Below are 17,923 nucleotides of genomic sequence, written 5' to 3'. Positions count from 1 at the left end.
CACCAGGCAGTGCAAAAGGCAACAAATGGGAAGCCAGCATCCTCACACTTGAGGAGGAGCCACCAGCTGCTGTGGCGTGTGCTGAATTTGTGAGCACAAGGGAGCGAGGTTGAGTGCACGCTCCCAGGGCAGACAGGTTCTTCCTGGGGATTTCTGCAGAGAGGTGCTCCAACTCCAAACTGCGATGAAGCCTAGAGCAAGTTCAGCATGTTGTTCCCCCAGATCCCCCGGGACACTTCTGAGCACATATGGGAGCCAAGAGGCTGGTCTGCTGCGCAGGATCAAGGGCAGGTAGCCAAAAAGAGGAGCTAATTAAGTAGGTTTTGCTGCATCATGATACAAAAACCCTACAGACCATGAAAAACAAATGGGAGCCAGACTCTGATTTCTCCAGAGCTTCTTTTCAGGCATCATTACTGGCTAGAGGCAGCTGGAAGTAGCTGATATCCTGCAGGAGCTGGTGTCACAGCTCTGGTGGGAGCTGTGGGCTTGTAGCTGTGAAGAACCAGGGAGAAGATAATTCTTTTAGGTGCTTTAGAGAATTTGCTAACAGGCAACAAACTGCTGGTCTGACTTGTGGAAACAGAGATGTGTGGATCAAACTGTACTCATGAGAGAAAAGAAATCCCAGTACAGCAAAATATAATTTTACTTAATAAGTTTTAAATGATTGTTTCACTCCTGAAACATGATATGATGTAATGAGATGTAAGTGAAACTTTCTACAGCTTAACCAATTCCTTATTAAAACAAATTTAAATTATTTCTCTTGAACATACTTGGCAGTTTCCATAGATCAACATTTTTAATCTTAAACACTAAAGAATAAAATTTACTTTGGAAAATTCTATTACTTCATCTTCAACCTTTATTCACTGTAGGAAATTATTAGTATTGCTAGAAGTAGATAGATTTAATGGCAGCAGATGGTTGATTCGTGAAGTACTAGTTGCCAAAGAAAAAAATTGTTTTTAAGCTTTGCAGCATACTATACCATCTCAAATTGACTCATGAAGAGTGGGAATGAGTGAAAACTAATGTGGTAAAAATGTACATAAACCACAGAAACTTTTTTTTTAATTTACAACACTAGTCTGCTATGTGTTATAGCCCAATCTCTCCAACAAAAACTATACTTCGCATAATAACTAAAATTGTTTTCTTCACTTGAATTTTAGCTGTTTATCTGAGCCCAATGATGTAGTGAGATGCTACAGCATCTTTCTGCTGTTACATTCATTTCTGCAGGCCCACTGAGCAGGGTTTTATGTCTCTGCTGAGCATCGTGCCAGCCAGCACTGCTGGCCTGGGAGCAAGTGCCGGGGAGGAATCATTCGGCTGGAACAGCTGCTGTTTTTAAGGTGCTGGAATTGGGCAGAGGACTGAGCATACATCACTTGTTGGTTTTGCTACCTGTCATCACCTGAAGCTGCATCAACTGTTGATTCATGCAGCGTGTTTATATTGTAGCAGCTTTTCCTATGATATACAGCTATAGTTCCAAAGCATTCTGGCGAGCTTTTACAGGTTGGGTGATGGTTTTGGCTGTCTGCAAGACAGTATTTGTATCGTGTGTGCAAGGGCATTACATATATGAAAGGGTAAGTAGTATTTTTTGTTTCTCTCTGAACTGCAAATTTAAAAATTCAGACATCCAGGTTAAATTCAGTGATAAATCAGGTGTCCAAGCAGTAGTTTGCAGCCACAGAGGCTTGATCAACTAACACAAGATAATAATCAACGCAGGATCCAAGAGAAGCAGTAGGAAGTGCACGTGCCTGCTGAAAAGGAAGGGGCAGCTAGAACAGAAGGCAGCCTAATGACTCTGCCTCATTTCTTCTAACTTTGTTCAAAAACCATTGCTTTTCGATGATTTATTCATGTTATGTTGCTATGCTTCGCAGAACACAGTGGCAGACTCCTGCCCAACATATGCTTCTTCTCAATGATTCTTGCTCTCTAAGCCCAAAAAGGCTATATTATCTTTTCTTCTCATATGACCCTGCCATAGCCCATGGCTAGGTGGTCGATTATCTGTTGAACTATTCACTGGCTAGCTATATTGTAAAAAATACATCACATGGCTGGCTTCTCTAATTGGATTATGTTCAGCAACCCAAGGGTGAAGTTAATACGTAGTCTAGATACAGATAATGCATATATATTGAAGAGCGCTTTGAAAAACCCCATAGTGAAGTTATTGTTTAGTGCCTATTGTGATATTTTCAAGATCTCTCATTACTAAACAGCTGTTTTTTCAGCTGGAAAATCTTAACATTAAATTTTTAGCAATTACATTTCCTCCTGGCCAAGATGAATTCCCAGTTTTTAAATGTTAACTCAAATGCTTTTTTCTAGCCATTCACCGGGAGAGAAAGCTTTAACAAGCAAGGGAGCAGAAGAGCTCTGAACTATTATATGAAGGAAGCTGGCCTTGAAGGGTTGTGGAATTTGATTTCTCCCCCATGCAGCAATTCCAAAACAGTTCATGTTTAAGTAAATCCTTCAGCTGTAATACCTCCAAAATAACCACATCAGAAAATAATTTCCTCCTTCCAGTAAGACAGTTAGCATTGAACATTAAGTGCATTTTAGCTTTAGCAGTTTCTGTCCTTATGACTACAATGGTGAATACAGCATCCTGCTTCTCTTACCCCTCCATAAAAAACTAGAAAGGAGAATTTTAGGAAAAATTATAAAAAGCATTTTTACACTTTTATCACTTTATCACTTTGATGAAACTAGCAAATCTGTCTCGATTTTAAAAACCCAAATGACTAATATTCTTGCTTTTTTAATGCTACATATTGAATCAAGAAACCAGATTCTGACCATAGGCTAACCAGCAGATAGAAACATTTCTTCTGCACTAGCATTTAGCATTGTCAACTTCTACAGTAAAGACATTTTTCTAGGAAAATTCAACAAAACCAAAACACAGTAATATAGTGATAAAGACTTGAAGAGTTGGTGGCAGTGTTAACTATACCCCATCAAAACTCTTTGAACACAATACTGAACAATGCCAAAAAACCCAAGTATTTAAATCACACGAAGGTAAGAAATATATGAAGGTATATATAAAATAGTAATAATTCAAAGAGGACATATAAAAATAGTTCACTTGACAAGGCTGAAAATAATCAGTCATGACATGAGATGGTGTTTTTGGCACAGACAGTGGCTCCAAACATACATCTGCACTATGAAAAGAACAGAAATCATGTCATGCCTTCATAACATGAAGAATAAAGATTAGTCTTTGCAATTTCTAGACTAGTTTATTTTGGTGCAGCTGTGATTTGTATTTGCTATTAATAAACAGCTATTTTCCTATATCAGCTTACAAACTTTATGTAGCAGACTACTAATTTCCATCCCAAATATTACTGTAGATTCCTTATTTCTCCTAAATAAATTTCTTAACTGATCGTGCTTATATTTCATTCTTTGCTGCACTGTCCAGCACTTCCATCAGGTTTTAGGAAGGCCTGAACTACAAGCCACCAATCCTAAAGTGTGCCTAAGTGTAAGTACTGTAACAACTGAATACCAAGCAAGTTAAAAAGTCCTCTGGAGAAGAACTGGTACTCCCCAGTAACATAAAAGTTGAAAAACCATCAGGGCTTCTGGCTTTCTTGCTTCCAGGAGAACATTTTTTTTTCAGTCTGACTAGTACTGAATTAAAAACTGAAATTTGGTATTACATTCATGAATACTGAGTTATGGTCACCTTAAAAATACAAAGCCAAATGAAAACAAACTGATCCAAGAATTTATAGGAGTGAACTGAAAAGTAATCTTGTGCAATTGTCTGTGTAAAAACTGAGAGCTTGAAAAGAGGTGAATTCAGCCTATAGACTGGAAATATTTCAAACAGCGAGAGTCCCAAGGAACAGCACAGTATGTGATAATAACCTTGCAGCACTGCAGGCATTTTTTAGGGCTTAAAATGTTTCTGTGTTCCTGTAAGCACTGATCTTCATGAAGTCATATTAATGATATTCAGGCATATTTCAAGTCTATCATACCTCTGTTTACAGCTGCCACACTAGCACACACCTAGTCTTACTGCTGGAATAGCTGTAATGCACAAAATAGCAAAATGCAGTACTGGAAACAGGGTAAAACAGAGAATTCAACAGAATTACAGCAATAATTCCTAACTGTAGCTGAGTCTTAGGAAAACTGGCTGGTTTGCACCTCATCGAACCCAGTTCTGAATGAAGAGAACTTGAAGCCTCAGTTTTCCCCTTTCTGTGTAGGCACCTGTTTTGAGGCAACTTATCAGTAAAACGCGTTTCCGGTGCAAAAATTTTCAAATCTGACTCTCAGCCAAAGCTATTCTGTGGAGTGTAAGGCAGCTGTAACTCTGAGTGCCCTGAAGTAAATGAGCACAAACACATGAGATACTCAAAATCTGATGCAACCCAAGATTATTTGACTTAGTGCATGCAAGTTTATAATAGGACCTCAAATTAACCACAGCTTCTGGCCAGATTTCTGCCAGGTCCTTTGCTTGCAAGTAACCCCAAAACACCAAAAGGGGTTTTAGATTTCAAAAGCCTGTTTTAAGCAGGAACATGTAACCCTTTTTGAGTACAGAAAATTCAAAATGACTCTACAAGACAGAGCACAATTAAGAACAGTTTATAAACAAATCTCCTCCTACACACACAGTGTCTTTCCAGGCAGGTCCTTTCCTTTGGGTTTGGCTCTAGTCCAACAATGCAGTGCCTTTCTGGGACTCAAAAAAAAAAAAAAAAAAAAAAAAAAAAAAAAAAAAATCCTGCACACAGCACTTATGGCAATTCGGAAAAGTTTATCCTTCCCATCCAGCCAGCAACCCAGCTAAATACCTGCTCCCTGTTCTCCTCAGCCCAAAGCAGCAGCAACCTCCCTTTCTCTTTGGAGGAATCAAGTCTTTTCCTCAACAAAGCCATGTGCCACAGCAACAGGAGCATGGAAGTAAAACGAGTTCTCCTCAGGATTACAGCCACATTTTGGCGAAGGCAATCCAGGACTCCTGGCTGGGTCAGAGAAACTACAACCTCCCTAGTGGAGCTACCAGGAGCAGGTGTCATGGGCACATGCCCAAAACCCACCATGTTTTTGGGAGGGACAGACACACCCTAGAAAACATGGATATAAGGCAGCTTCCACATACAAAATGTTTCAGTCCTTTTTCTGTTATCCCGAGCAACATGATATAGTGTCCAGGTCATTCTGGACACTACAGCCCCTGTGCAGCCTGGGACTCCCTAAGGAACTCTACACAGAGATGCTCAAAGGCACAGAGTAAGCACTGAGGTAGCTGTGTGGGACTGACTAGACCTAAACAGTTCTTGTCTTAAGCCCATTTTTAAACAAGCCAAAAACACAGTGCAGTGTGAAGATGAGAAAAAAACAAAGCAGATGCCAGCTGCAGCAACAGTTGAAGGCAGGAGACAAGAATGCATTCAAAACTCATTTTTTTTCTTCCACTGTATGAAAGAAGAGAAATCAGAATATTTATCTTCACACAGTTGTCTGTTCACCAGTTATACTCAGCACAGCGGGGAAGAACATGCAAATCCCCCTACACTCAGATGAAAACATACCTTAATTTTTCACTTAAAAGGCAGTCCATGTCAGAATGAGAGAAGTGTTTAAAAAAGACAAATGAGTGATTTTTTAAAAAATTATTATTACAATAGGTGCTTAGACCAGATGCTTTTTACTGTAGAATCAGGTGAAGAACTTTCCCAAATTTATAAACCTTACTTTCACACTGCAGCATAAATTACAAAAACTATCTATATTCCTTCCAGAGGAGGAGTCGCGTCCTTTTTCTTCCCCAGTTTTATGCCACTGTCTCCAAAACAGAGAAGGGAATGGAAACTTCTCACTGAAAGCAATTGAAAACCTCCCCTTACCTTCTGTGGTTAAAGGCTGCTTTGCCACTTTTGAGTAATAAATAAAAGAACTCTACTCAGGAGTATGTAACTCAGAGGCAAATGATACAAAGCAGCCACAAGTAGGAGTGGAAGTGGCAGTGATTCCTCCCTCCCTGCCTTTCTCTTCTACCTCAGTCACGTACCAGCCAAAAGTAGCACTCAGTATGTAGACAGCTGGTGCTAACTCCCTTTTCCACTTGGATAATAATAACCAGGACCCTCAGACCAATCTAGTGGATGCCTGTACTCTTTGGCAAGTTAAGAACACAGTATTACTACTGACAAATTACATTTGAATATAGCAGATAATGCAGACAGGTAGTGGATATTAATTTGGCAATTTGTTTTGTGCTTTACTCCAGTATAAGAGCTAGGTAAAGCCGAGAGGCAGATAAGTCAATCAGGTCATGAAGAGAATCCCAAAAGAAAACTGCCCTTCCATTACCAAAAAGGGCAGTTCTTCCACAGGATATTGGTATTGCTCTGGCTCATCTCCTACACTGCAAGGCAGCTGAATTAGCGATTAACCACTGTGGGCACTGTGATATATAAAGTGATGAAGAAAGCAACAAACCATCCCATTAGAAGAGAGAGAAAGAATGAAGTGAATGAATGGCTGCAAACGATGGACATACCAAAGAGGTCAGACAAGCAGGATAAAATGCCAAGACACAGCTGAATTTAAATGCAACAGTCACTTCATAGGAAGCTGTCAGACCTCCCTGAACGTGCCTTACGTTGACAAGGGATCTTCAACTACTTAGTGGATGCATTTCTCAGGATAGAGTATCTCATCAGAAAAAATGTGAAGAACTGGAACGCACCAATCTCTACAACTGCCTGTTTATACTTTGATGGGGACAAAAGTATTGATACTTTTTAGTGAACACAGTGAAGTAACAGTAAAAAGCAGAAATCAGTATTAAGAGTACCTGTGCAAAATCCGCCGCAAGCCGCATCTTCCCACCTTCACCGAGGGGCCTTATTAGACTGGCATTGCGAATGAAAAGTTCAATTGCTCTTTGAGCCATGGCTTCAGTGTTATCAAAGACAAAATCAAAACACTCAAAATGTCTGAAGTAGTCACTCATGACTCTTGCTATAAAACCCTGTAGTTCTTTCATGTACAGAGAACAAGGGACATCTGGTTTTCCTGAGCTGGATAATGATCTGAAAAAAAATAAAGAAAAGAAAAAAGAAATGGGGACAGCTAAATTCATCTTTAAAACACAACCAAAAACTATTGGATTCTTTTTAATTCTTTTCCTACCCCACGAAGTCATGGCATGAATTATAGAGTCTCATTTCTACTCAGAATAAAGAGCATGTAGCTGTCTCTGAAACGATAGTCAAAAAATATCTCTTTATCAGCCATTCCTATCCTAACAAGATAAAGGAAATCACCCCACTCCTATACAACTTGCAGAGCCTTTACCAGTTTGGAGCCCAAACCTCAAATCCAGCCCCTAAATTTAAATGTCCCAGTTGTTGATTTGAAACTTTAATAATGGATCAGAAAATACAAGCACATGTCACATGGTTACTAGTTTAGTCTATCCCAAACCTGTTCTCTGTATAGAATGTTTCCTAGATTCTTCCAAACCCAGGAACATAAAGTAAATCTAATTATCACAGAAGCAGCACAGAAGCTACAGGACACAGAAATCAGTCACCTTCCTCTTTATTTGAATCCTAGTCAGACAAAAGAGCTCTTCTAAACTTGGAAACCTGAGCATACAGGCTATCTAACAAAAGCCTTTGGCTGGAATCAGTTTATTCACCTAGAGAGGTATTTTGCTAGTGGTGGCAGAAGAAAGATGGAGAGGGTAAAATAGTGTTAAAACATCTCTGAAAATACACTATTTTCAGTTAATTTCCATGGCAGAAAACAGGACACCTGAAGACAATATAAGCAATGTTCAAACAGAGCTAACAACCAAAATAATGCCCAGGAAGGAAGTCTCAGTTATAGATAGGACTAAAGATCTTTACAGATAAATAATACTGAAAATCGCTATGGGAAAATAGCTTAATTACAGTAAATCTGAACTTTCAATAAGAAAAGAGGTTTTGAACCATTTCATATGCAATAATACTTTAGAAAAATTTATGTGTAATTTTGAATCAGAGGTTATATGCTTTATTTTGAGAAACAAGAATATTGACACTTCTAAAGACTGTCCACAAAAAAATAAGTCTTGAAAGCAAATGGGGTTTTTTAAGCACAAAAATGGCCTCTGCTGGGCTTTATTTTTCTATTTAAAATGAATTTTACTCAAAAGATATGAAAAAAAAAAAAAAAAAAAAAAAGACAGATGCTACATGATTAATTTGTTTCAATAGATAGGTGTGATTCTGTGATCATTGACCATAAAGCATTGCCTTCCTCTCAACAAACTAGTGCTCTTGCTTCAAGGACATTGTGGCAATAACAATCTGTTATCCATATGCAGAACATCTTACTAAAGCAATGGTAAATTTAAAAAATATTTCTAGTTACCCAGAAAAGTCTTCCTGGTGCATAGTGATGATAATAGCTTCTACTGAATCTCCTACAGAGTTCAGTAACGGTTGAACAGCACTACCCATTAGATCATGGACTGCCTAAAATAGAATAAGAAAAAGGCAGAAGTAAGGAAACAGAAACTAGAAGCATTTGCATTTTGACACCTCAAAAATATCTCGACAAACAGTTCATTTCAACAGTGCTTTTTTATTATTCTGCATTAGAAACTGCTAAATAGAAGGACAAAAGCCTGTGATAACATTTCCCTTCAATTGATTTTACCAGCAAAGTACAAAAATAAGGCTGTTTACTACTTCTGTGCAAAGCCTTCCTTGAAAAAGGTGCACAACAATCTGGCATTCCTGGTTTGTAAACATGCATTTTTTGGTGCACACACTTTGTTCAGCTGTTCATTCCCCAGACATGCATGTGCTGCCCTTCGTTCCTCTGCACACAACCCCTCCCAGATTAGTGCACAGCAGGATGGATGGGGATAGCTGTCATCCACAGAGGGCTGCACAGCCATCCACATCGCCTCCCAGAAAAGCACCAGGTAGCATAACAATCATCATTTTATGTGTGTGTTTGGGGGGTAAGGGGGTGATGAAGGATCCAGTTATTGCTGTGTGAATGCTGCAGAGAAAGACGTTTATTTTCACAGTTAGATGACATCTGGAGCTTGAACATTACAAAAATATTGTTGGATACAAACGCTACTCAAGCAGCGATTTGGCATATGCAACATACATCTACCTGCAGATACAACAAAATATAAATTTCAGAATACTTGTATACCTTTGACTGTCATATACTGACACAAAAAAATAGCTGGGAAAATAAGTGCCCATTTTAAGAGTAACAAACAAAGCAAAGCTCAGCCCTATCCCTGCAGCATATGGACTTTCAATTACCTTTAAGGCAGTTGTGACTGTTTGCTCAGCAGCTGCTGGAAACGAGGTCTGATTGGTAATGACCTAAAAATGTTAAAGGAATTGTTAATAGTCAACATCCAACAAATCATTAGAATCCATAATATTTAATGTCATTTAAAAACATACAGAGTTATCCTTAGTAATGAGTGGTTTACATAGTTATAAATAACTATCAAATGTGGCTTATACAGACAGAATTTTCAATGAGCTGGTATCAGTCCTTTGCTCTCAAATTTCCTATGGACTCTGCTTCTGCCTTGGCAAAGAAGTGATTCAACTGAGTTCAACTGAAATTTAGCTGAAGGGTTAACAGAATCAGAGTAAAAATAAGTGGTGTATTCTCCCACTGCTAAGTATAGAATTTATGAATAGCTATACAAGCAGCTCCATGGCAAATATTTGAAACAATGGTTGTTCTTTCTCAGTATTATGACTATTATAATACTATGTGTTAAACAGCTGTTTATGATGTTATGTTTATGTACAGATACAATGATATTAGAATTGAAAGTCAAGGAATGATCTGAAGGAATATTCTACCAATTTCCTTAGTTATGAACATGCCATACAATAGTATTTTTAAGCCAGAAAAGTTAAAGACTGAATCATATCAGATCTCCCTCCAACACTAAGGCACATGAGGTTCATTACTAAATACATCAAAGAAAGCAGACTTAGAAGTTGATCTACCATCTGTTTGCAAAATTCAAGCAAATTTTATAGGCTTTTTAGCATTTTTTAACATTCTTTAAACACATCCATAGTCAGGAGTACTCATGATCTTTTTTATAATCAGTCTAGGACTTAAACATGATTAACTACAACTACCACTGTATCTGTTTGTTTTAATTTACAGACTGTGTAACCATTGGCATAACTAAGCCAGTAAACTGGAATTACTCATAACTGTGCTCAGTCCTGAAAACACTTCCAGGCCAGACTTTGGTCATAGCAACAATGAAGAGAGATATTCATGAGGTGCTGCTTTTCTTGATTTCACCCTTTCCTTCCCCTTTTCAGTTTGGCCACAATCATGGGAAAGCAGTGAAGGTCTTCTGAGAAAGGTCTGGGACAGATGCAGACAAGGGCTATCAGTCTGACCAGTACGAAGACAGAGCTTACCTGATCAGAAAAAACAGAAAGAGTTCAGTTGTTTAGGCTCACAAAACAATGGCTGTGAGACGTGATTATTCTCTACAAACACATCTTTCACTCTTCTTCTAATACTGACACAGCGGTGCTTACAAGGGCCAACCAAGTCTCAATGAGTTGTACAAATGCAAACCAAGGTGCAGCTCTTAACCCAAAATTGGGCTGTATTTGTCAGAGTTCTCATCAGCGAATAGGAGAATATGCATATGATAGAGCAAAGATGTTAACATTATGGCAAGAAGAGAGATATGAAAGGAAGCCTACCTTCAGAACTGATTGGTGCAGTTTGTACAGTGAATTAACTACAGCCACGTTCCTCCTCTGTCCCTCTGTGAGTGGTCCAATAACCTGGCTGGCATCTCCTTGAGTAGACAGCTGCAGTGATAGCAGAAATTGTTAAAACAGTACCAACTCCTTTAAACAGTGCATCACCACAAAATTATAGTTAACTAAACTATAGTTAGTAGTTAACTAGTTAACTAAACTAGACTAGGGCAGAAAGCCATAGGTCTTCAGTACCAATGTTCTTCTATTTTAATTCTTGTCTTGATTCATATCATTTCCATCTCCAGGTTATACACACTGAACAACAGGAAAAGGAACCATAAGAGACTTCTCTCTCAGCTCCTAAACCACAGCACTCAGATATGATCTCTTGGAGACAGCTAGTCCCAGCATAACTTCAACTCGGTAATCTAAGAGTCAGGTGAAGTCACCTACTCAAGGATGCAGCATAAACTAGCAGCAGCAGAGCTGAAAAGAGTATGGTTTTCTGTATACCCTCAGTCGTCACTTCTGACAACTATTCAAGACTCTCCTTAAAAACTGTTTCTTCAGCTTACAGCTTTGTACATCAGTGGCTTGTAAATGAACAGGAAAATAAGAACTGCAAGGACCAGAACTGCTAGTCCTTTAGTCCATTAAAAAGATTTCCATCCATGAATCTTTCAGCAAAAATAAATATTTCTTCATATTTGAACTCCACAAAGCACATATTTTTTATTATTATCACAGAAATCAAAGCTCCAGGGTGATACCTAAATAGCAGCTAACTACAGAACAGTCCCATAAGGATACCATGGCATATTTTTATCATTGAAAATAAAATAAATCGTAATTGGGAAACAGACAAATTTTCTTGTGCACGGAAAGTGGCAGAAATACAAAGAATTGACAAAAAGCTATGTGAATTCTAGAAGTATGTCTAAATATTACAGCAAGAATAGCTATTAATAGAAGGCTTTACTGAGATATAATTATCTGACTAGTAATCTATATTTCAGGATACAAAATCATTCTCCTGGAAACTCCTGAAGATGCCTAGCTCCAAATATCTCTCAGTTCAACTCATTGAACAAGTCATCAAGAGACTTCTATGAAGTGTGTCTTTAAACACTGTTGTAGGTCCTACAGAAAGCTCCTAGACTGAAACTGAATATACTGTAACAATTGTTTAAGAACAAAAGGAACAAACATGACATGAAAATTTTTAAGTTATGGGAATGGTGAATCTTTACCAGTGAAAGACTATTCCTGTACCTCCCATAGCTTCCACTCAGCATAAACACTGACAGCATGCAAGTGAAGTTATCTAGTATTTGCCAGCACTGCTAATTATAAAGTTTTAGACAAGTTCTTGCAACCACACAGGAACTCAAGCTTATTCACAGCACTACAGTGACAATATCAGTTTATCTCCCTTTCCTCAAATTCAGGTATTATTTCAGGATAAATAGGTTTCTGAGGCTTTTGCAGAGGCAAAGATCTTTTCCAATGTATCATCAATTATCTGACATGAGAATGCATCTTTAGACTAGCTGAAAAATGTATCATCTCAGCATCTGTCTTCCTGATGAGAACAGCCATGTGAGCTATGTACATCTCTGTTTCCTTTCTGATATTTCTATTTGACAGACCTGAATGGTTTTAAGAATTCTACTTCTCACACTTAACAGATTCACAGATTAATAACAAAACAGCTGTGCAGAGAAGCACCCTGTCCGCCCAGCTCACCACCCTCCCAAACCTCAATAACCTTTTTTTAAGCCCTGTACAGACTATTCAATTAGGTTTTTGCACATTTACAACCATTAAACACAAAAGACACTACTAAGACAGTAAAATTTTACATCAAAGTCACTTAAATTTCAGTTTCTCAGAGTCTATTGCAAAGGCTTCACAATTTCTTTTTCTTAGATCATGAAGTCTTTAGACTGCTGGTGAAAAAGCTTAACTGATAAGTAAACCCACTAACAAGTACAAACATAACCCCTCTGCAGCAACAAGCAATAGTGCACAACAGCTTCACAGCCCAAGTCTAAAAATGCCTTAAAGGCAACCAATCTTTCTAAAATTGTTTACCATATTAAATCCTCTTAAATTAATCAGTTTGAACTCTGACAGCTAGATGTGTTGATCCCTTGTGTATCATAAAATAAAATCACTGTTCTAAAACAAAGAGGCTTAGAAAACTCAACTCTTGTAACTAGCAGTAGGAACTGGGCAGCCCAGGGCTCCCTAGGACTGCTTCCCCTGAAGTGTGACATGGAAACAGCCAGCACCTACACGGGTAGGTGTGCTCCACCATCAGGGAACAGCCAGCACCTACACGGGTAGGTGTGCTCCACCATCAGGGAACAGCCAGCACCTACACGGGTAGGTGTGCTCCACCATCAGGGAACAGCCAGCACCTACACGAGTAGGTATGCCCTACCATCTACAGCTGAAGTCTCAGGTAGTTGTTCCCATCTCTTATCACCACAATGATTTCTATGACCTTGCCTTGAGGCAAGAGGGTTCTGCACTGATTCTGTCCAACATGGTTCATGTACGCACACTGTCACTGGCATGCATCTGGATTTCAGATAGTTTATCATTATTCCAGTATTCCAAAGCCTCAGACTGAATTCTTAATGCCTCTAATATCCATTGTACAATTATGCATCCAGGTAGGAAAATGCCAACATTGTGTCTCCTTGGTTCCAACAAACCACGCTTAAGACCCATTTACTTTAGACACAAATCATCCCTCCATTTATTTTCCATCATACCAAGTTTTATCAGTGATTGACATTCATCACTCTTATTTATACAGCAAGTACTTTTGAAGTTATGTGCTGGACACAGTTTATGCATTTAAAGCCAGTGGTAAAGTAACTCTTGCTTTGTTATCTGCCCACTGGGGATTGCACTGTATAAATAGGTTAAGTCAAGTAAGTGTGAAGCCAAGTCACATCCACTCAGCTGAAGGACACAGTTCAAGGGCCTTCTTTTTTATGATGACACTAGAGATAAAATCTGATGTTTTTTCAATCTGGTAGATTTATCCAGAAATGCAAAAGGCCAGGAGGGTGAATTTATACTAAGCAGAAATAGGTAGGACAGAAGGGGTGACTTCATCCCAAATCAGAATTTATTTGGGGAAAGAAACAACTAAGAAACAAAGTGTAGCTGAAGAACCAGATCCTATCTCCAGGGAACCATCAGTCACCCTGGGAGTTAGTCTGGCTCAAGCCTGCTAGCTGAAAAGAAAACAGGAAAAAAAGCCATGCTGAAGCCAGACCTGAATGAACAGTAACAACAAGGACTGTAACTGTTCCACTTTTCTATATCTGTCTTTAAGTACAGCAATTGATTTCTTATGCTCTTCGTTTTAGTTGGGTAAACTGTATCTGCTTTTACCTCAAAGCCTGTCTACTATTTACAGCAATTTCATGGGCACTAGCAAAGCAGAGGCACCCTACTCCCCGTCAAGCAGCAATTCTACAGTGGGTGACATGTCAGTATGAGCACCCTTTGCCAGTATGAGCTACCAGCACACTGGCAACATGAGATGCTAGGGAGGAAGAGAGGAGTAAGGCAGACAAGTCTCGCATCAGTGAATATTAGCCAGGACTTTTATATCATGCATCCAGGCACTAGGACAAGGACTATGTCTTATGGTACCCTGAAGAATGGTAACATGAATTTCCATCCCACACAGCATTTCAAGAAAACTCAAAGGGCAGCTGTTAAAACTGAGAAAGAAACACTGGAGGTACTAATGCCTTTCTGACATGTATATGAGGACATTCTCTAAGGTTCGAGGTTGAAATTTGCAGGCTCAACCCAGTAGCTGACTAGCTGGAGGAAGCTGCTTAGAATTTTTTTTTTTCCCCCCCCAAATGTAATTCAACAGAATCTGAAGACTAAGCAGTAGATCAGGTAGTTTACTGAACCAAAAAGGACATTTGGAGAAGCTGATACACAAAAGATTGTGTCACGAAGAGGAACAAGCTGACTGAAGGCCACCTGACTTGCTTCGGCCTGTCATGGTCAAGGAACTGTAAGCCATGACTGGCACTGTGCTCTCACCAAACTCAAAACTCCTCTTGGAAAACAGTTTCTTTAATTTTGTGTCCTTCAGTACACTAATGTGGTTACACTGCTTCACCTGAGGGTGCAATCTTGTATTGGATCAGAAAATTGTCCAATGCAGAAAATTTCCGGAATGATTCACCTGACCATAGGCAGGAAATGACAAAGTAGAGGAATAAGCTCTTTTATTGAGTAATTCATCTAGCCTATTTTAGAATCACCAGTTTTCCCCCAGTTATATAGAAATGCTAACTGAGTTTGTCTTTTTCTTGTAGAAAAGCTCAGACTACCGATATATCTTTTCTTATAATTTGTTTAGCGTTTCAAAGTGACTAACTTCCCCTCTTTCAACAGGTGGCAGCTCAGAAGAGACACTGATTTGTGAGCTGGTTTGCTACTATTCCCTTCACAGACTAAACATTTTGTGAAAAAGCTCAGTTTCATGCTAAGTAACTAAGATCTTGTGTGCATCCTTATTGACAGTTTTGGAAAACTCCATTTATTTAATTACTCCAAAACAGCCTCAGCAAATGCACTCTGTAAAGAGTAGGAAACAGCATCATAATTTAGAAGGACTATAGAGAAGATCTTAACTCAAAATAAGACAAAAGTAGTGCCCCTCAACAAAGCATTTGATCTAACTCTAGGATCACGAGACTAATGTGTTTTGATAGCACAAACTGAACTCCAGTTGTCAAGCTGACATTTTCAAGAATAAATACTTTCCTAACAGAGGCAGTTGATGTGGCCATACCTCTGGCAGAAAGCAATCAATCCATCTGGTACTTGGCTCCTGCCTGATCATAACAACTTACTATAAAGCACAGAATCCATTTACAGAGTTTCTGAGTCAGTAGGGCTTGGCCCTGGGATTTCTCCCATAAGCTACAAATAATTGGGATGATTTACTATTAGGTTTCATGTTTTCCATACGGCAGAAGAAGCCTTTTACAGTCTCTTTCCACCTAATAAACACAAAAGTTTACTAGAATCAGTTTGCTACTTTTTGTAAAAATATGACACCATTTAGCAGAAAAATACTTAACAACCTGAACTCCACTAGCTATGTCACCTAATATATTAGCTACTTAGAGAGCAATTTGCAAAAAGGGACATAATTTAAAGGTTTGAAGTGTAGGATTTGAGTGAATGTGTCTGAGCGAATAAGGTCCTTGACTGATGAGGATAAATGAAAATTGATGTTCTGCTTTAAAAAAAAAAAAATCAAGTAAAATTTAAGAATAAATCATAAGTAAGAATTTATGTTCTTGGAATTACTTTTAATTTTTCAAAGAAGAAATATTTTAAGACACGAAGAAAGGAACAAGCTGTGAGTTCAAGCAATAACTTAAAAGGTACATAAAAGCATTTATATTGCACCCTTAGGACATTCTTGTAGCTTTCAGAATACCGTGGGGGTTTTTTTAGCTTCCTTAGAAAAATGAAAATTTCATATTCTAGGAATATAGAAAAAGAACTCTATGGTGAAGGCATTCAAAATCTTAGAAAAAACACAATCATTATTTTGGGAAGAAAAATTTGAAGAGTCTGTGAAGTCCTTAACCAAGAAAAAAGACCAAACATCATGCTCATACTACTCATGCTAGAACAACAGCAATCACTGAACCATTTGCTATTGGGTATTTCTGGTTTTGGTTTTTTTTTTCCTTCTTCCTTAATATTTTCAAAAGTGGAAGAAATGGAAGGAAAACAGCAAATAGTCTTTCTGTAACAGAAAAGGCAGGATTTATCTTTAGGTCTTTGAATCATCTGAGAAGAAAAGCACTGTACAAAGTGATAATAGTTGATGGTCCTTAAATAATAAGATGCTTTAAAACAACTATGCTATCGGAAAGCACCTAAAACCGGTTCCCTTAAGGAATCTCAGAGAATCCTAAACCTGAAGCACTCAGAATCACTTCTCAATTCTTCCAAAAATTATGCCCCTTGTATTTGACATTTTTTCAGACTCAGGTTTATCCAGCTAGCCCAAGTCTGATGAGGATTTCAAGGATAATGTGTGTTGATCCTGATACCTCTGACTGTAACAGTTTACTGAATTTTTCATGCTTGCCAGATTAATGACTGAATGATTAATCATATCTTATATGTCATCCCAATAGCTGTTGGTCCCAAGCAACTACTGAGAATGCACCTTCAGAGGTGAAGAGCAGATATCCATCCCCAAGACACAGGAGACAGGTCCAACATGATAGGGTGATATTGACCTACACATAAAATATATAATCAACTTATTTAATTGCCATCTACCTCTTCTGCTATCCGGTCAAGACATTAATGGAGATTAGAATACTTCTACCCTGCAGAAGATTATAAATGAGTTTTATATTGTCCAACTTGCATTAGAGTTGTTCCAAAACTGCAAAATTCAAAAGCCTTTACCATATCAACATATATTTACTCAAATCCATTTCTGAATCATAAAATTTAATTTACAAAATGCTATAGGGATTGTGCAATCTTGGGCTTTTTCTACCTGTTAGCAAAATTACACGCTAGATCTAAAGGAGTCTTTTAGCCACTTTCCCAGTAAGATAAAATGAAGTACACAGTACTCTCAAACCCAGCCTTTTATGCTTGGATGATTTTTTTCTGGAGTTTAGCCAGTATCTCTTAAAAAAAATCACACATTTGTTATGTGAGTCACGATCTAACCAGCAAAAGACAACATGAGAATGAAGAAAATGTTTCATGGAGTTATTTTTTAATGCATCTTTCTCCTCTAGATTTTTAATTCAATTTTTAAAGTTTAAATGCTTTTAAGTGACTTATGAGCTAGACATTTGTAAATATTCTCTGACCAATATAAGTAGCTTCTTAATGGCTGTTTTAACAAAACTCATCTTTTCATTAAAAAAAACCCTTAAAAAACCTTAGCTGACTTCTGATTATTTTTAAATTAGACCTACTGCCATCTTTAGCTTTTATTGTTGTACAGTGAAACAGTAATTATTCTGAAATTATTTTAGTATATAAGAGCCTCCCACATATTCTATTTAAATACCTATTAATGAATTCCT

The 17,923-nt window shown here is 38.1% G+C and overlaps 1 protein-coding gene across 1 annotated transcript in view; it reads right to left on the bottom strand.

Annotated features, from left to right (window-relative positions):
• Window positions 1-17,923, bottom strand: part of COG5 (component of oligomeric golgi complex 5) — a 197,631-nt gene that overhangs the window by 16,068 nt on the left and 163,640 nt on the right. The window contains exons 15-18 of the mRNA XM_074903321.1: window positions 10,791-10,901; window positions 9,354-9,416; window positions 8,437-8,540; window positions 6,869-7,106 (exon numbers count right to left, since the gene is read on the bottom strand). Of these exons, the coding sequence (XP_074759422.1) occupies window positions 6,869-7,106; window positions 8,437-8,540; window positions 9,354-9,416; window positions 10,791-10,901 (516 nt within the window). The remainder of the gene's footprint in view (window positions 1-6,868; window positions 7,107-8,436; window positions 8,541-9,353; window positions 9,417-10,790; window positions 10,902-17,923) is intronic.

This window comes from Athene noctua, chromosome 3, assembly GCF_965140245.1.
Source record: "Athene noctua chromosome 3, bAthNoc1.hap1.1, whole genome shotgun sequence".
NCBI classification, from domain to species: Eukaryota; Metazoa; Chordata; class Aves; order Strigiformes; family Strigidae; genus Athene; species Athene noctua.
The sequence above is the reverse complement of the archived record's forward strand: the minus strand, read 5'-3'. Positions and strand labels throughout refer to the sequence as shown.